This window comes from Carassius auratus, chromosome 14 (genome assembly GCF_003368295.1).
Source record: "Carassius auratus strain Wakin chromosome 14, ASM336829v1, whole genome shotgun sequence".
NCBI classification, from domain to species: domain Eukaryota; kingdom Metazoa; phylum Chordata; class Actinopteri; order Cypriniformes; family Cyprinidae; genus Carassius; species Carassius auratus.
Genome location: NC_039256.1, coordinates 28,008,447 through 28,027,723, shown reverse-complemented (window position 1 = coordinate 28,027,723; position 19,277 = coordinate 28,008,447). Strand labels below are relative to the sequence as shown.

General features: G+C 36.6%; 3 protein-coding genes across 3 annotated transcripts; all 3 read right to left on the bottom strand.

Annotated features, from left to right (window-relative positions):
* Positions 1-191: 191 nt before the first annotated feature.
* LOC113114219 (atlastin-3-like) lies at positions 192-9,149 on the bottom strand. The gene is made up of 14 exons (XM_026281058.1): positions 9,031-9,149; positions 7,603-7,830; positions 7,282-7,416; positions 5,885-5,989; positions 5,746-5,796; positions 5,369-5,425; positions 4,877-4,969; positions 4,638-4,776; positions 3,418-3,545; positions 3,280-3,336; positions 3,119-3,190; positions 1,895-2,086; positions 1,560-1,799; positions 192-1,453 (listed from the first exon to the last, which is right to left on the bottom strand). Exons 2-14 carry the CDS (start codon positions 7,804-7,806, stop codon positions 1,385-1,387), a joined length of 1,542 nt encoding a protein of 513 aa, XP_026136843.1. The 5' UTR covers positions 7,807-7,830; positions 9,031-9,149; the 3' UTR covers positions 192-1,384.
* A 1,091-nt stretch (positions 9,150-10,240) lies between these two features.
* LOC113114218 (forkhead box protein N2-like) lies at positions 10,241-13,813 on the bottom strand. Its single transcript, XM_026281056.1, has 5 exons — positions 13,484-13,813; positions 12,457-13,034; positions 12,258-12,379; positions 12,054-12,109; positions 10,241-11,259 (listed from the first exon to the last, which is right to left on the bottom strand). Exons 2-5 carry the CDS (start codon positions 12,994-12,996, stop codon positions 10,967-10,969), a joined length of 1,011 nt encoding a protein of 336 aa, XP_026136841.1. The 5' UTR covers positions 12,997-13,034; positions 13,484-13,813; the 3' UTR covers positions 10,241-10,966.
* Positions 13,814-14,302: 489 nt separating this feature from the next.
* LOC113114217 (protein YIF1A-like) lies at positions 14,303-17,884 on the bottom strand. Its single transcript, XM_026281055.1, has 9 exons — positions 17,689-17,884; positions 17,337-17,375; positions 16,776-17,017; positions 16,494-16,598; positions 16,161-16,239; positions 15,635-15,692; positions 15,219-15,374; positions 15,010-15,103; positions 14,303-14,921 (listed from the first exon to the last, which is right to left on the bottom strand). Exons 2-9 carry the CDS (start codon positions 17,365-17,367, stop codon positions 14,763-14,765), a joined length of 924 nt encoding a protein of 307 aa, XP_026136840.1. The 5' UTR covers positions 17,368-17,375; positions 17,689-17,884; the 3' UTR covers positions 14,303-14,762.
* Between the last annotated feature and the right edge of the window lie 1,393 nt (positions 17,885-19,277).

Genomic DNA, 19,277 nt, shown 5'->3' with positions numbered 1-19,277 from the left:
GTGAATCAAAGGTTCCATTTACTCGCTTTTGTTCATTTGTAGACTGATGCAAATGAACGGATGTTCAAACGTGGCCAGGATGCTCGCCGAAATGTTCTCTCTGTTTAAATCAATGCTGACACCTAGTGTACAAACGTTGAACCTTCTTCACATTTCTGCCTTTAACTGTATACAAAGACGACCCATCAGTGTATGGCATGCCTATAGCTTTATTTTTGGGATATATATAAAGTGCATGTAACAATGAAAATGATATACAGAGACAGAGAACGATCCCAGGTAGGTCAGTTTAGGCAGGTCCACTGGGTTGAAAAAGTGAAGGTAACACAGTCAAAGCCTCCAACTAAGGATCTGGTGGAATGCAACAAAGAAGAGTGCCACAAATACACTTTACAGACATTCCTTGGGGGACAAATGCATATTTTCTTTGTCTTTAAAAACCTGGAAAAATGATTTCAGGTACTCTGGATTCTCCAGGCATGCTATTTCACCAGCACATCATACAAGGAATGTTATGGGACAAAAATTAAAAATGGAAAGTCATAAGACTCAACAGTGCTCAAATCATGCCAATAACAGAATCAAATCAGGGGTTCACTAAAGATTAGCAAATATGAACCTGATTACAGAACAGTTCACAATGAGCGAGCTTTCCCAGAGACACTGATGAACATTTAATGTTAGCTTTTCTATCAATACTTTAAGTCCAGGTTGATGACAGTATCAGGATGGTTTTGAACACCCAACAACATGCCAGCAGTTAAGAGGAAGTGAACAGAACCAATCCAGCACTCATGTACATTGGGATGGAATAATATATGTTTGTTACCCTGATTATGAAACCCAACACAAGTGAAACAGCTTACTGACAGAAGCTCCCATTTAAATCATAGATGTGTACAAGATGGAATGCATAGAAGGCCACAATTTGGTACAAAGATCACATAATATAGTTACGCTTTTAATACTAAACATCTTATCAAGCTCATGCCTTAATGAAGTAATGGCAGTTCATGTGCAAAGATATTCCTGGCTAAAGAGAACAAACAGGTTACATGTCTACTGAGTGCAATACAAGTGCAATCTAAACATTATACAACCCTGACCTGCTATAGAGGATGTCTTTGGCTGAACAACTGTAAACATATCAATGCAGTTCTGTGGAGAGTTTAGCCCTTGCGCTAAATCTTATACCGGTCCCTGAAAAAAACAGCTGCTGGTTTGTGATATTTGGTCTTGTTTAAAAATCTTCTTTAAGATAATCTGACAAAATGAGTCAGTCTGCATTAGAAGTAGAAATTGAAGTGCTATGTTTCGAGATATGCATTATTTTTTAACATTACTGGTGGCGCATGTGCAGTTTACATCTCGTATGAATGAGAAGCTATCTCGTCTTTTTCTGTTGTGCAGCCACCTGACCCTGGCTTCTTGTCTTGTTTAACACATCTGTGGCCTGAAAAAAAAAAATTAATTTAGACAACATAAGTAAATGTTTTAATCTTTATTTAAAAATGTATATATATATTAATATGTATAATTATTAAAGGAATATTATGTACCTGCTCTAGTATTACTCCAGCAGCCTGGTCTATGACTGTGCCTACTTCTCTGTACTGGCCAGAATACCGGATACAGGCCCAGGTCAGCATAGCGATCATGGCCAGGCCAACTACACAGTCACATGCAAAGGAAATAGTTTCCAGGCCAATGAAGAATAAAATTCCTGACAGAACATATAGGAGGCAGACCAGGACAAACAGCACTGCAGGTGTCCGGAAAGCACTAAAAACATTCTTGGACTGCAAAGACAACAAGTGTTCATAAAATGAAGAAAAAGTTTTGAAATACTTTTCACACATTAATTTTTTCAACGCTGTTTCTTTTCACTTGTTACCTCGTTGTGCTTGCTGAAGGACTCCCACTGCTCTTTCAGCTCTCTTTCCAGCTGTTCCTGGTAACGGTGACAGAAATCCCGCCCACCCATCTTCTTTGTGCTGGAGAAGAGATGAAGGGCCTCTTTCAGGAAGAAACGGTGCTTCTCCTCCAGTGAGTCAGGAGCCACGTAAGGCAGATCTCCACCACACACCTAACAGTGAGCGGGGATGTGTGAAAAATAAATAAAAGGACATTAAATGGATACTGGGTTTGTTAATCAATGCAAATGAAAAAATGTGCATTAGTTGGCCGATATGCCCCATAGTCATATCATTCTATCATCAGCCTGTGAGATTGCCGATACACCATACTAATATTAAAAAAAAATCTTTAATTTAGTCAATCAACTTCAAGTTAAGGCTAAAGCAGCCTAATGTTAGTGTAATTATTATCTAAATATATAAAATATTTTTTTTATTAAGACTGAAATAGTATAACATCATTTACAAGAAACATTGCAAGTTACTAATTATAATCCATACATTTCCTCAGTTATTCAAATAGCAGCTACAGAAAAGAAAAACGGAGAACATTTACATGATCAAACAACATCACTATCGCAAGTTTTTGCACTTTAAAAGAAGTGAAGCTATCTACACTGTATGATGAACACATATCTAAAAATTATATTGCACATACATCTGAACTTTGTTTATGATGAGAGAATTCAGTTAGCAAGTGTGTGCATGGAACAACAAAACTCATCTGTGCGATGACTCATCTGAACACTTCTGATTGGCCATTGCATTCATAAGCTCCACAGAATCGTGTGTGATTGGTTATAACTAGGCTTGCAAAAAGGTGGGAAATTTCCAGTAAATTTCAGAAATATTCCATTAAGTTTGGAAAATGTCCAGGATTTTTGGGAATATTCCAGGGATTTGCCACCCCTTTGCAACCCTGGTTATAACATTAAAATGTGGAAAAAGAAATACTATTGAATAAAGCCCAACTATTAATTAGACAGTTTTACTAGACTGATGATAATAATAATAATAATAATAATAATAATCATCGTCTTGATATCATCAAGGTGATAGACTATAGTCGATGCACGCTACTATTGTCTATCAGCACAACCGTAGTATTAGTACTGGTTTCATTCAGCAATAATATGCATTAACCTTTTAAAAGGAACTGTATTTACTGTTCATACAGTATAATGAGTGTGTAACAGCCTAACCTTCTCCATATTCTTGTAGTACTGGTCTTTTGCTGACGCCACAGCCGCAAGGTTATTGGCCTCTGCTGTAGCCTGAATGAGTCAAAACATTCATTCAACAACATGACATATTGTGACCAGTCATATATGAATACCAAATATCAGTAAAACGGCATTGTTACCTCGAGCATGGATTTAGGGTGTGGAAGGTCCTCTCCCTGATATATCTTGATGTATGCCTGACAGTGAAAAAAAAAAAAATTAAATGCTGTTTAACCAAACAAAGATCAAGATGATCATAAGCCAGGTGTGAGCTTCACCTTGAAGTACTCCAGCAGGCCCCTGCAGGTCACCTTATTCCCATTGATCTCCTTCACAGCCAGCTCGTCTGTCTTCAGCAGGTTGGGAATGAGTTCACACAACTGCTCCTTGTACTCTGGAGCCACATCTGAGAGCGATAGTTAGAGAGAGAGAGAGAGAGTTAGGACACAAATAACAAGAATGTTAGTATAAAATGAGAGATGTAAAAAAGAAAATTAAGCTCAGATTGAGGGATGCAGATAACAGTAAGTGGAGTGTTGACAAATATGATTTGCTCTATTATTTGGGGTCAGCAAGATTCTTTTTTTTTTTCTAAATATTTTTTATTTAGCAAGGATGCATTAAATTGATCAACAGTGACAGTGCAAGTTATTAAAACATTACAAAGACATTATATTTCAATAAATTCTAATCTTTTGAACTTTATATTCAAATAATCTTAAAAAAAAGGAACAATGATTTTCCATAAAAAATATTAAGCAGCCGTTTTCAACTGTGATAAAAATGTTTCTTGAGATCCAAATGTGTGTATAATAATGATTTCAGGTGGAAATCACATGATTAAATTACATTTCAAAATACATGAAATAGAAAACATTAATTTTAAACTGTGATATTACTACTGTTTTTACTGTTTTATTTTGAGCAACTTTTTAGTAACACTTTACAATAGGGTTCCATTTATTAACATTATTTAACTACATTAGTTACATAAATTAGCATTGAAAAATACTTGAAGCATTTATTAATCTCAGTTCATATTATTTGCAACATTAACCAATACATTATTAAAATCCAAAGTTTTATCTGTTAATATTAGTTAAAGGACCCAAGCTAAAATGAACTAAGAATGAAAAATTGTACTTTTATTAATGTTAAAAAAGATTAATAATCATATTGTAATAAACGCATTGCTCATTGTTAGATAATATTAGTTAATGCATTCATTTATGTGCAAACCAAGATTCCGTCCAATACATTAGAAACATCTTACCAACCCCAAACATTCAGCAGTGTATGTCATTTTAGTACCAGCAGAATTAGGGATGGGCACTTTGAACAAAGTGCTATGAAATCAGAAAATTGGTCTTAAAATTTTAGATTTTTTTTTTTTAAATACAGTTTTTAAAATGAATCATTGCTGGCACTATTAAATGCTCTGGTAGTTGTGCCCATCCCTAGGTTATAGGTGTAGTAAAACATGAATGAAGTCTAATACCACACAGTTGTCCCGTGAAAGCAGGGCTTGTTGCCACCTTCAGGCCAGGGTGTGGTAAGAGAAAACAGGATATGGAGGTGAAACAGGAGTGAATGTGCTCTCTCACTGTCTGAAGCTCCTTATGCTGTGTCGGCTTCACCTGAACATCCCCAGGAAAAACACATAACAGAGATATCACTACAGACACAGGCACACACAACTGAACATACCAAACATGAGTATCATTCTCAGTCACATACTTGCAGACGTTTGTCCAAGAAATCACTTCCTCCCTTAAACCCGTATTTGTACTCATACGGGAAACTCCAGTCTCTGATGAGGAACATAAGTGACTGCAGACGAGAAAGATTTGAGCCGGCATGAAAGACATAGAAACGCATAGGTGTTTTTTTTTTATATAATATTGAGCTCTCAGACAATGTTATCCCTGGTACTACCACAGTATTATTATTCTGGTTACAGATATACATACATTGGGATATAAAAATGATCATCCAATATAAGATTTCAAATATACCATGATACTACCATCTGATTCCATCACTATAACTTGGTTTCATCACATTTCTTTTAAAGTCCTGAGGTTATTGTGCTTATGAAGTTAAATGAATGCTTAGTAAAAACCACAAATTTGTAATACAAATTTGAGCACAGATGACACGCTTCACTAAAGGTATAGACATTTAAACAGAGGTGATTACAATGTCAGTATAAACAAGGTGTGTTCATACCTGAAAAGGCTTTAGAAAGATTTCATCCATTGCCAGTCGGCCATACTCTGTAAACAGCTACAAAAACCAAAAATGACAGATGGCTTTAAAAGAATAAAACCACAGTTTAAAACAAGAAAAAAAAGAACGTATAACTGTGGTATACTGTACGGAATGGTTAAAAACAGATGCATCAATAATTTAATGGCAATGCATTAAAAAGACAACCTCTCTCATGGGGTTTTAGCATGCGTAGGGCTTGTTCCACATAATACACAGTAAGAACATGAAATAAATTACAATGATCAATTCTCCAGATCAAAATCGCAGGACAGTCTCAAGATAAATCAGTTCAGATTGAGACTGCTGTATTCTTGGCTAGTTGTGATTTGACTAACCTGAAGTTGCTGTAGATCATCTTCCTGAATATTCTGTGACAGGTTATAAATCTACATGAAAAAAAAAAGAACTTGTGAAACAGTTCCAGTCTTCTTTTAAATCATTTGTGGCTAAACTGTAGAGATGCTTTGTGGAAACCTGGACAGAGCTGGTCATGGTGCTGAGGGCAAAGATAGTAGCGCAGTCTTTCACTGTGGACTGGGAATCAAATGCTCCTTGTGTGTCCATTAAGACCACAGCAACCTACAGAGAAAAACAAAATGCTCTTTTTAATACAATGGTTCTTCAATCTCAAGAGAAAGTGACCGGAAGAGATTCAAGATTGTGAAAAAGTAATTTGATGTTTTCTATTAAAACATTGTGCATTAAGCCAGATGACAGATGCTAAAATCTTGACAGGAAGTGACATAACCATTAACTTACTATGAATCTGGATGTTTGCAAGTGCAGACTGCTTACTGGACATGAACCACCAGATAAGATATCAGATAGTAAAGCTGATAATGCAACTGCCGTAATACATTTCTGGGGAACTGAAACTGGCTAATACTAACAATTTAGTTCTTCCTTCAGTTCTTTATTCCTACCATATCTCAAACATGCTCCACTAGTGACACGAACTGTGAGGAATTTCACCTAAATATAACATAACACTACAACAGATCTTAATTCAGTAATTGCTCCAGCTGATTTTGACCGATTAATTCAAAATAACCTGGTCATAATCATTCATTCAGACTAAACTGCCCACACAGCAAATTATTTGTTTTGTGACACCTTCACCTAGTGTGAATTAGAAGCAGATATTAAATATATAGATATAAAGAGAAACAATGGGTCTCATTCACTAACAATTGAGTGGATTATTGTATTAAGTACAGGAAAAAAAGTTTTGATCTTTGTTTGGTTAAACAAAAAAAATTATGCCTAATTCACAATACACGCTTACACACATATTTGTTCTTATCCTTGTTTTAATGTTAGTGAAGATAAAGTTTTCTAAATAAGAGTAAATATAAATTCAATTTTAACTACGCATATATTCAAATTCTAATCATGTTAAGATGAAATATAATTTTCATCATAACACAATTATAAGGCCACCCAGAATATTTGTTTTTTGCATGCTGTGTGCAATTAGTTGATCTTACAATTTTTCGTCAAGTAAGAATACATTTTATGGTACTTTCACATGACAACTATATACTACAAACAGAAAAGTTCGTCCAACAACACTTTCGAAATGCTCCCCTTTCACACAAAGATGTTTGTGAAAACTTTCACATGCAGATTTCACAATCTAACCTGTGCATAATAATGTTACCCATCATTCCAATGCATTATTTCTCTCTCAATACTAACTGCAAGTTCACAACTCTGACTGACTGCACTAGTGGAAGAAAGCAGATGTTCAAAAACCATCATGAAAATCATTAGTTTTTGTTATTTAAAAAAAAATGGAAGTAAAACCTTTAACCAGTTCTGAATAAGACCACATGAACACGGTTAGCTGTCTGCTGTTATGTGCTTGTTACCTCACTTCCATCCTTCTTCCGCACAATGAAAACTTCACTCCATAGCTGGATGCCAGTGGTCTCTGGTTCTGATCCTCCTCTCCAGGAGAAACCGGTAAGAGGCTCATTCTCCTGCCCAAGCCAGTCCTCACCAGGCTGGAGAGGACAAAATAATAAGAAGTGAATTTACAGTGGGAATAAATATGCCTGGCTTCCTGCTCAAAAGCAGTACACCATCAGTAAGACGGTTATATTAGGAAGTGTAATCTTAAAATTGGGTAAATTATTATTAAATGATGTGCTGCGTTACATGATCTGAATATTGAATGTTTTTCTTCTGACCTTCCTATACATGTATCGGAGCATGAAATCCAAAAGGAAACTTTTCCCCTTTCGGAAGGCACCGGCGACAGACACGACCACCACATCCTTATCTCGAACCTCAGGCTTCAAGAGAATTTTACCAAGCGCTTCTGTGTCCAGGTCAAAGGAGTGTTCCTCCTTGTTGACGGTCACGATCTGAACTGGCCCAGGATTGCCCCTCATCCTCTGTCCTATATCACACGCTTACTATGGGCGACAATAAAAATGTTTAAGGTCACATTCATATTCAAGTGCATGCCACAATTAGTTTTGACCTTTACAGCTAGCTGTTGGAAATCAAAGACAGTGTGTTAAATCACATATCTGGGAAACATGATTGAGACAGTACTGGCGCTGTTGGCTGGCAGGACAGAGTTTATTGGGAAATTGCGATGTGGCAAGCCAGCTAAAAGGTTCAAGCATGCTATTCTCCGCTGACAGACTTCAGCTTGAATGTGATTCATTGTTTCAGTCATTCAGACCGCTTTCACTCGTGGGCAAATGAGTGCAATCAACACCGCTGTGGAAAAGTCAAACCCATTGACTTCTACATATAGTGGAAGAGTTTGCACACATATATTTGTATAAATGAAACAACACACCCTGAGGAATAAAATAGACATGATGAATATAAAAAAAAAGAAAAAAAAAGAAGGTGAGGTCTGGTAGTTACAGACAAACCTGCTGAGAAATGTCAGGAATCCCTCACTGTTTCTGAACAGTATATGTAATAATTACAGATTCTTGCAGTACTGCATGCTTTTGCATGTAGTAATAAGAAACGTGGCAACTGCCACTAAGAAACTTATGTCAAATATAATAAATGCACATATGAACTTGCTAATGTCAACCATTAAACGCATTCAGAATGGCTTCAGATTTTGTTTGGGGGCCTGTTTCATAAACCGAGTTTACCAGATAAGCCTCATGTAGTCTGACGTATTTTGAACCAAATCAACGGACAGAAAATTAAGACTAACAGAAATAAGCCTGGCTTATTTGGTAAACTTGTTTTATGAAACAGGCCCCGGGTCTAGTAAATATAATCATATTTAATCAAATTTAATCATAGTAAATATTCATGAGTAAATCTGAAACATTAGTGCATGCGCCTCCAGTCGTTGACTGGCTCAGTTCCAGATCCTTTATGAAATATTGTCCATAAAAGAATCAGAAGTTGTTTGTTTGGCAACATCTTACAAGATGCATGTATATGATAACAATATGAAACCAAACTTGCTGACATAAAACTCGCTGGTTACTATCGCCTCGCCCCAGCATTGAGGAGTTTTAATCAAACCGACAACATATTTGAGAAATGGACGAAACTAAAGTAAGCCATTTTAAGTGTGTCTTGAGCTAGTTTACATTTTATCGTCTTTGACAGCAACCAATCATTTCCAGTACCTTATGCTTCGTTTATCACTGCAGACCTTCCACTGGCTCCGTTTCAGATTACGAACGTTGCAGTTTTAATGAACACAACTTTGTTCGTCAAGGAACGTCCCACCGCGCGTGTTGCTGGGAAATGTAGTTTTGTTGGAAACGAATTCGAATGCACTCCAACCGTCAGAAGGCCACAAAAACTACAACATCCAAGAGAACCCAGAGCAGCCTAGCATGACAAGAGGCGTTTGTTGCTACGGTCCAATCAGAGGACGTAAATATTATTGAGCCTAGTGATTTATAAGCGTGAAACAATATTTTGATCTTTAGTTTTAATATGAATTAAATATCACCTCTCTGATTACATTGTGCGCACATTTACACCTGTTTTTGTTACTCAGTAAGCTAATGCTGTTAAAAACATTAACGTTAGCTCATGCCAACATGAAATTGGTACAAGCAATACTTCCTCCTTTTTTTCAAAAAAGTTTTGCACGACATCTAGGGAGTGTCTTCTAGGTTTTCCATAATGAGTCACACTGGTATGGCAGCCTTCACTTTTGGTGTAGCCAGCACCCATGAACACACATCTCATTTAACATTACTACATTACACAACAGCCTTTGGTTTATGTAGATCTTGAGTTAAATATGTTTGTTATAGCACATGCACCAAATGAATAATTTTTGAAGGGACATTTTTGCATGCACTCATAAATTGATTCTACATCCAAAAGCTATAAGAAAAAAAAACAGTTCATTTATAATGAGTTCATTCCTATTAAAAGTAAATATTTGGCAATAAATTGTTAATTTACATGATTCATTAGGTAAGGGTAAGTGCAATACTATTACATTAAAAAAGATAACATACTGAAAATCTTGTGTTGACCCGACCCATTCTACATCCTTATAATGATACGGTTAAGATTTAGGGTGGGGTTGTGGTTTAGTCCTGCCTGACAATATAGTCTTCCTATGGTGACGGCATATCCTGTTAGATTACAAGCTGCTACTCACTTTTACAGTTCATCTATTACATTAGTATTGCATCTGAATAGTTTTCATGCCTTATGTTGTACCTTCAAGTATGAAAGTTTAAACTAATGGCGTGTCATCTTGAGTAGTTAGGTCAGATTTTAAAAAAAATCTGACCTAACTTCATTTTTATAAATGAAGCCATATGAGAAGACATTAATTCATTTCTCAACGTCCTCTGGTTAAATCTGTCATCTACTAAGAGCTTTATTCAGGTAAAGATTTCAACATAACATTTTAGTACTTTATTGCTACATGAGTTACACATGAAGAGTATGGGATCAGAGTGTTATCTAGTGTCAACTTACTAATATAAACATGTGAATAAATCAAAATATGACATGCATCATACTACACAGAAAACTAATCACAACAGAACGTTGTAGCATGACAATAATCAACATTCAAGAAATAAGGGTTCGATATTAATCTTTCCATCTACCCAATCTAACAGCTGGCAGTTTATCTCAATAATACTTGAACATGTTCATAATTTTGAACAATTTCATACTGTAAAAAAAATCACAACAGAACCTCTAATTTGAATTTAGAACAGCAAATCTTTAGAATAATCTTAATGGAAGGGATTTAAAATGGCAGGGAAGTGCATGAAATATTCCTTTTCAACCATGACAGTTAACAATAAATATTTTGTTCTTTATAAAAGCATTTTGCATATGCTTTATAACCTTTTATAAACTAATACCAAGAATACCCTCACAATGCTGTTGTCAGTCCCTACAAATGTTTTATTTAAATCACTAGATTTTTTTTTAATTGCTTATGTTGCACCTTTCATGGCAGTAAGTAAAAGTTCAGGCAGTTATAAAGTGCCAATAGTACATCAAGGCTAGAGTCCTCACAGTGGCCCCATCTCCCCATTAACCCTCCTTGCTTGTACACAGCACACAGACAAGCTGTCAGTGGTTGCCTCCCGCGAGGTCAAGCAGTGACCCTGCAGCCTCCTGAGCCTCTGCATCAAGCTGCAGTATCTCAACCGACTCCAGATCCAACTCACTGTCTCCTGGAAGAACCAGGTACTGATACTGCTGATACTGGTAATAGTGTAACTCAATGTAACCACTGTCTGCAAGTGGATCTTTCTCTGAATCCTCGCCGACAACCTCTGTCAGTTCCACAGACTCCATGGGGATCAGCTCCTCATGATCCGGTGTCAAAGAGCACGGCGGGTTTGAAGACAGAGAATCTAGATCTAAGGAACAGTGAAATAGAAGAGTCAGTGATGGAATTAAGAGAAGTGTATCATACATAACCACAGTGGACTACAACCACTATCTGTGACTCTCTTCTGTATAAAACCCACAGCTGCATATTTTCTTTTATTCACAAAAACAACTCTAATTCACGGTTACTGTACTACCGTATTATTACTATTCAATTAGCACTGTATGGTGAAAAATCTTTGCAAATGAAAAGAGAAAACGGTCTGTTATCTGAGACTTCTTTACTTAAGTGACCCTGTAGTAAAACAGCCTGACACAGAGAAGACGACCATAATGTCAACGTGGCTATAGGTTGCTAGGGTAATGTCCGGCCATTACCAAGACAACAGCTCACAAACATACCGTGTCTGAAAAAAGTGGATAAAGGCTAGCAAACAAAACAGTGCATGCAGGAGAAACACCATATCACACAACACCATTTAACAGTTTGGGGTCATTAAGAATGAATACTGTCATTGTATTCATCACAGATGACATTAAAGACATTATAATGACTTTGAATATTTATATATATATATATATATATATATATATATATATATATATATATATATATATATATATATATATATATATATATATATATATTAAAAAATACTGTTCTTTTAAACTTTCTAATCAAAGAAAAACAGCAGAACAACTGTTAATTCAATAATAATTCAGAATGTTTCTTGAGCAGTGAACAGCGATATTAGAATGATTTCCATTTCCAAAAAACCTAATAAAAAAATACATTTAAAAGCTGTGTTCAGTTGTGGCTTACCTGAAATCTCCATAGTCTCACCCAAGGTGTTCTGCCTATTATCAGCCGCCTCCAACCTGTTCATAATGGAGGTCAGATATACATATATCAGTATCCCGATGAACGAGTCATTTGTTCCTCTGCCGTTGTGCATAATACATCAGATAATTCAATATTAAGCCTTTAAAAGGCAGTGTGTATGATAAAAAAGGAAATCAAACTCACAAAACAGGCTTGCTCAGCAAGTTAATATTGGTACGATGACAGTAATGAGTTTTTCTAAGAACTTCCAGAAGAGCTGGCCGATATTCTGGACAAACACGCCATAATGAACCTTTTCCAACAGACTGCAAAACAAAGCAGGAATAATCAATTAAACAACTAATCAATATAAACTAAAGAGTTGACTGGAAGTCTGACGCACTTGACTCTTGTCTCTATGTATTCGTTGGAAGCTCTTGCTCAAGGAAAGGTTGTGTCGGACCGAGTTCCTCCATCCACCGGGAGCCTCTCTATAATAGGGGAAGTTGCCGACAATCCACTCATAAATACCTTTCACAGGGAGCCTCTTCTCAGGCGAATCTTCTATCGCCATGAAGATGAGACTGCTGAAAGAGTACGGGGGTTTGGCAGGGGAGAGAGGCAGCTGTTGGACAGGAATGGGATCTAACGTCTGGGGCAGTGTGCTGATTTTGGGCAGTGGCTGCAAAGGCAACAGGTTTCCTCTTTGATGCAGCCAGTTGAGGCAGGTCAGATCATCCTGGTCAGATACTGTGGAGGGACTGAGGCAATGTGACCCTCCAGATGCCAGAGGGGTTGATGTAAAGTGAAGATAGGAGGACTGGGTGGTTGGGGAGGAAGGGAAGGACGCAGGCTGTGGAAGAGAGGGAGATCGAGCTTCTGAGTTATTTTGAGGGGAATATAAAGGAGAATGGGGTGGCAGTGCTTGTGTGTATTTCTCCATTGGTCTCCCAGCTGCAAGATACAGGTCCACACATTCACCTGTTAATATTAATAGCGTAATATTAATGCATTGCACATTTACTTTTTTAAACAAGCACACATTTAAAAAAATAATTTTTCATACGTCAATAACTTGAATGCATTAAACCCAGGTAAGAAGGCTGTATCAGTACTTTTTTCAATTCTGAGTTCACAACGAGTAAATGATTGAGCAAGGTAGTCAACCGAGAAATAACATACCATTCAACTGGCGCTAAACAAACACTGGTATGATGGACAGCTCGCTGATAATTAATGCGAAATATCAATAAGAAAATTTTAAACAAATCGATTATTCTATCACCTGACAAACACAGAAAGCCAAGCCACGTGCTCTATATTCACCTGAGAAAATGGCGCAAGAATATTAAGTTACATTTACAATAATTACCCAAGCATTCATGCTCGGGTGAAGCCTTTATGTCAAGACAAAAAAGCGCAAAACTTACCTAAACAAGTAGGAACGAATTTCTAGCATCCAGTCTCCGACTCTGTTCTGTAAGAAGTTTAAAGTTTTTGTCAAAGGTGTTTAAAAATCTGCAAAAGAAGCTGTTATGTCTCGCACTATCCTGTCCTGTCTGCGCTCTGTCCTTTCCCGCGTTTCCTTGGAAACCAGAAGGACGCTTTGCAGCCGGCGCGCCTCGCGCGACCCCCCTCGTTAAAGAGACACTCATCAATTGAAACGAATTTGTCTTTATTTTTGACATAAATTTTCGCCGTTTGTACTTCTGTGTGACCATGGACAACAAATCCAATAATATTAGTCTTTTTTTTATATACGTCATCTGAAAACTGAATAAATAAGCTTTCCTTTGATGTATGGTTTGGCTGAGATACAAAGGTCTGAAGAAGAAAAAAATATTTCAACATTTTTAGAAAATCGCTTTTAAAGTTGTTGTAAAGTTGTAAAGTCCTTGGGAAAGCATAATACTTATCAAAAATTAAGAATTTATTTATTTACAGTATGAAATTGTACAAAATATGTTCATGGAACATGATCTTTACTCAATATGCAAATGATTTTTGGCATTAAAAAAAATCTATAATTTTGACCAAAACAATGTATTGTTAGCTATTGCTAAAAATGACTGGTTTTGTGGTCTAGGGTCAAATATTTGGTGGAAAAGCATCTTATGATTATCTTTAAGTGTTTACAGCATCTGAACTGAAACGTAATATGTATGTTGCACCTAATCTTTCACGTGGTATTGTTTGTAGACTATTGGTATCATAACATAACTGACAAGATATAAACAATTCTGCACATCTTAAAAGTCTAAATCATGGGATTTTATTTTGCTATAAAGAAGAAAACACTGCTGTTCATGCACAGAAAACCAGAAAAAGAAGGACACTTGAGTTGACCATGTGTTCACCGATTGCACATCACACAAGAATCACAGCACAGGGCAGATAAATCAGCATGCCTCTTAATGAAGTCTGGATTTTGTGACACTATAGTAGCATGGCAAAGACACAAGAGCAGTCAAACTGCTATATTCCCATTAACTCCATGTGAAAACAATGGCAGAAGAACACAATTAAATTATATTAAACAGTTGCTCTGCAGATGACAATGCTGACGAAGTCGATATTGAAGACCACATACATCCTCTGTGAAAAAACACAACGATGGTAAGCCACTTTTCTGTATCAGTGCCAAAATTTGAAACCATCCCAGTCCAGCATTGTCATTTTTAAGTTCCTTCATAGTATAAATACTGTAGGTCATCTGACCAAATGAGCGGTGAGCCAGTAAATGATGATTGGCTGAAAGGCAGCTAATGCCAAGGTAATGTACAAGCGAAAGTGGGGCTTGGCGCTTGATCCGGCAACCATTGAGTCTGCGGAGAATGAAGACAGGATCTTCATTTTTAGAGAACGTACCTGAAAAAAACATTCATTATAAAATTAATTGGAGAAATGTTTTGAAAAACGTACATATGCAAGCACCATATTTCTAAACAAAACTTACAATAAAAAACATGAGAGCACAAGAAGACCAAGCAAGAGCAACAAAGTAGCCGTCGCTGCCAAAGAACAGTCCACACAACACTGTGAAAATCATCCTGGAAAATAAAAAATAAAAAAACATCTTTAATGCTATATAAAACACGATCCCGTCACAAATGTGGCTCTTCCACAGACATGTAAAATACATTATAATATCCAACCGAAACATACCCCACATATTTGTATCCGCTGTAAGCAACAAGGTCAAACGTTGAGAGGTCTGTGTGAACTGTGAGCAAGTAAAGACTGAGCAACATGACAAGAACTTCAATGATGATCCAAACCAGAGCTGTGCTTGCACACAAACCCAAAACCTCTGGACTAAACCTGAACATGTAGAGAAAACGAAAAAAAATTATTAATCATGTCTCATATAAAACACTGTCAAAAAGATTACTTGAATGTGGCAGTGCTGAGGTTACTGATATGAATCCCATTTAGTAGGGTCGTTATTGAATTTTATAGGCTAATTTACTAATTAAATGTATTTTTATATGAATCCCTTAGGCTGTCAAAGCACTCCCACATCCATAAAGTGGAAAGTTCAGTGTGTGAGTCAGTCTCCTGTAAAAACCACTACTACTCACCGTTTCTGGATTCCTAAAGCCATTCCAGCCAGTAAAATGTAAGTGATAAAAGCCATTGCTAGATGAAAGCAAAATAAGTTTATGATGAAATCATAAGTGCACACAACGCAACAACTTTATAAATTCACAGATATATGGTTTCTGATTTGACTATATGGCAAACTAATTGCAAGGATGGTACTGTTGCTCGTATTTAATATCCTAGTACTTAAGGGAGCAATAAAATCTCTGTGCCATTACAAGGAGTTATTTTTAAGGCAGCTAGGGATAAACATGTTTATAAAACCTAACTTTCTCAGCAAGATTCTCTTCAACTGATAATCTGCCATGACTTGACTGAAAACTGAAAGAGAATATTGGCAGCAGGAGAAGAAGAGTTTATTGAAAATCCACTAAAGTGGCACTTGTGGCAACAAAATGGCACAGATTTAAGATTAAGTTTGAATTCTTCAAAACAAGAGATTTAATGATGTTGCAGATCAATGATTTGTCTGGTTGCTCAGAATGAATAATAAATATTAATTACAGGGTATGTAGAGATCTGGAGCATTGACATCATGGCGCGGTATGAGGGGAGTGTCTCTGTGGTAACGTACTTCCCAGTCCTGATTTCATCATAAAATACAAAATATAATAGCATACAAAAAAGTTAATTTTAAACCTGTTCAAAGAAGTGCAAGATAAAGCTTTTAAATTTCGCAATAAATGAGAATGCATCTAGGTGATGCAAGACAAGTTTATAATAAAATGTATTATAAAGTAACTAAAAACTTTACACTATGTTTAATGCATATTATAATTAAAGTGAGAAAACAATGTTAATACACATCAATTATCTCTTCAGAAATTAATATTTTACCTGATGTGTGTATGGGAACATGAGAAGCAACAGTTTCTTCACAACATATTTGGTATCAACTGCAAAGAAATACTTCAGCTTGTTGACTGACATGAATCGGTTAATCTATAAGAGATGACAAGGTGGGAGAAAAATAGAATCAATTGCACAATAAATATTGCTATTTAACATTTATCAGAAGCCAGATGCAATGCATGATTGACATCTACAGTTGGGTCAACTCTTTCCACTTCATTGACATAACATACACTGTGATACCTTAAGTTGAACATGGCATCTCACCTCTTTGTTCACAATATCCTTGCCTTGATTGGCAAGTGATGAGCCATACATCATGGCAGCACTGGCCATTGGATCAGCAAAGAGGTTTCCCACTCCGGGGTCTTGACCCCCTGCTGATGCATCAGCCATATTATATTCTGAACTATAGTAGTTCTGGCTGTTCATGGGTGGGGGCCCAGAACTGGTGTCATCAAAAAGAAGCGGACCCCCACTGGGAGGAGATGCTCTGGCTCTGGGTTTTGCTGCATGGGTAGGAAAAAAAAATCACAAAGCAACATTACATTTAGAGAATTATCACACTTTTTCAAAGTTCATTCTTCAACTATGACCTGTGATGTTAGTAGCTAATTACAATATGATGTGGCAATAAGTTAAGGAGTTCACACGTCATCAAACCAAGATATCTAATTAGATATAATTACTTTACAATCTGCGTTGCACTTTGACGCCAGACTGCTCGTGATGCAATCAATTTAAGCTTTGCTGACTTTAAAGTACAGTATGTTGTTGTCCACGTATCTAAAAGAGCAACAATGTTTTGCCAAGTGCTTCCATACGTACTTGCACTGTATCCATGCTGCTGGAAATCCATCTTCTCTGCTGTTTTGAATCCCAAAAACAATTTGATTAGCTTCAAATCTACAATACAACCGATTAAAGCCTGCCGCTAATATGTTGCATCTGATGTCAGCATCAGACTACGTTACTAATAATACACTAACGTTAGCTTGCTATGTAACGTTAGCTAATCTGAAAGATGCCTAACAAAACATGTCAGATTAATCTTGAATGCGGTACCAGAATTATTACTAAAACACTTATTTTAACACGGATGCAAATGATCGGTAGTCACATATAATTTAAATGTAAAATATTGTTTTCTAAACAAGTTCTCGTGTTAGCTTATACTCACAGGTTTTCCTTTACCCTTACACCCCTTGTTGCCAAGTCCGCGGTTTTCCCGCCGAATATGTCTACTTCAACACTGTTGCCGCGGGTTGATTATCATGTCCGCGGGTTGAAAAGACTATAGTAACATTATATTTATCCCCATGGTATGCGATTTTTAACCGCAGACCCCCTTGAAACGCGTTTGGGTTAGTTTGAGCTAGTTTTGAGTAACAGCGATTGGGTGGGTTTTCTTGAGAAAACCTGGCAACCCTTGCTACACCCGCCTCGCCTTGCATCTCATTGGCTGATGAGAAATGTGCCTGCGTGGCAGAGATGAAAAATACCACAATTTCATTGGTTAAAATGACGGTTGCGTAAACTGAAGTTCTAACAATTTGATTGGCTCTAAGCAAGGCAATAAAAAAAGAAAAGAAAAAAAAGTGGCCTGTGTAGTACAAGGCAACCGAAAGAGAAAATAAATCGTAAAACAGCGGCAAGTTTCACTCAGTTTATTAAGTTTCAAACTTATTGAGATTCACACTGGTTATCCCCCTTTTTCCCCTGCGATTTTGTTTGTATATTGTTACAATTATACTACAGTTTTTATACATTTTGAAAGACTTACAGCTTTTCATCAACTCACAACCCCCTCATGAAAACTGGTTTTACACTTGAATGACAAAAATGTGTGTGTGTGTGTGTGTGCGTGCGTGTGTGTGTGTGTGTGTGTGTGTGTGTGTGTATGAACATTAAATAGCAAAACTAATGACACACCAGTCAGAATCTCTGGATGATATGAACACAGGTGAAGCTCACAGGTGAATGTGTATTGGAAAATTAATCCTGGTAGTAGGAGACAAACAGGAATTGGAGGAGAAAACAAAAATGAAGGAGACAAGGTCAAATGTCATTTGTTGCTGATGAAATATAAAGCACTATAGTTGAACGTTCTCGTGCATGGATTGGCCATAAGGACAACTGACTCATCTACAGGGTTTTTACTCTTATACATTACATTTACAGTACATAGTAGAAGTTTCTTAGATGAGAGAACTTGAACTTGATACTGTATTGTAGCACATACTCTCAGACTCATAACTGTTGAATTGATTTGTAGTCAAGTATTTCTTACATGTACTGTGTCTGTGCAGAACTGAGAGTCGACTGTCTTGGAGTGGTAGAGAAAGTCTTTTGTCAGAAGACCAGGAAACTGCAATAGTATAACAAATAAGGAGAAGAACACTTTACAGTAGTGAAATGAAAGTAAACTCTTCTTTAAGTTTATTGCTGAATGGTACTGTATTTGCACTGTTCAATTTATACTGCATACTGTAACAGACACTGACTTGCAAAATGTTTCCTGTTTCCAAAAAGGAGGTTTTTGTAACAGTATTTTGAATTGATCTTAATAGTATTCTATAGGCAGAAAAAAATAGTGTATTTGACAGGTGTGTGTGTCATCTCTGGCCAAAGTCTGACAAAAAAGAATGTGTTTTTGACTAAACTGTTTGACTTTGACCCGGGAGTTTGAAGTTTGCACAAGTAGGTGTGTAGTTTTGACATTGTGTATATATAGTTGTGAGAAAATAGTGAATTGTTTAATCAATTTTG

Coding starts and splice junctions, on each gene's coding strand:
- LOC113114219 (XM_026281058.1), bottom strand. CDS start 7,806: ATGAGGGGCAATCCTGGGCCAGTTCAGATCGTGACCGTCAACAAGGAG. Junction 1,800..1,894: donor CCTTCAGCAAGCACAACGAG/GTAACAAGTGAA, acceptor TTGTCTTTGCAG/TCCAAGAATGTTTTTAGTGC. Junction 1,454..1,559: donor CTGGAGTAATACTAGAGCAG/GTACATAATATT, acceptor TTTTTTTTTCAG/GCCACAGATGTGTTAAACAA.
- LOC113114217 (XM_026281055.1), bottom strand. CDS start 17,367: ATGGATTTCCAGCAGCATGGATACAGTGCAA. Junction 16,599..16,775: donor AGGATATTGTGAACAAAGAG/GTGAGATGCCAT, acceptor CATCTCTTATAG/ATTAACCGATTCATGTCAGT. Junction 15,693..16,160: donor TCCAGATCTCTACATACCCT/GTAATTAATATT, acceptor GCTTTCATCTAG/CAATGGCTTTTATCACTTAC.
- LOC113114218 (XM_026281056.1), bottom strand. CDS start 12,996: ATGGAGAAATACACACAAGCACTGCCACCCCATTCTCCTTTATATTCC. Junction 12,380..12,456: donor TACATAGAGACAAGAGTCAA/GTGCGTCAGACT, acceptor TTTGTTTTGCAG/TCTGTTGGAAAAGGTTCATT. Junction 12,110..12,257: donor TTGCTGAGCAAGCCTGTTTT/GTGAGTTTGATT, acceptor CATTATGAACAG/GTTGGAGGCGGCTGATAATA.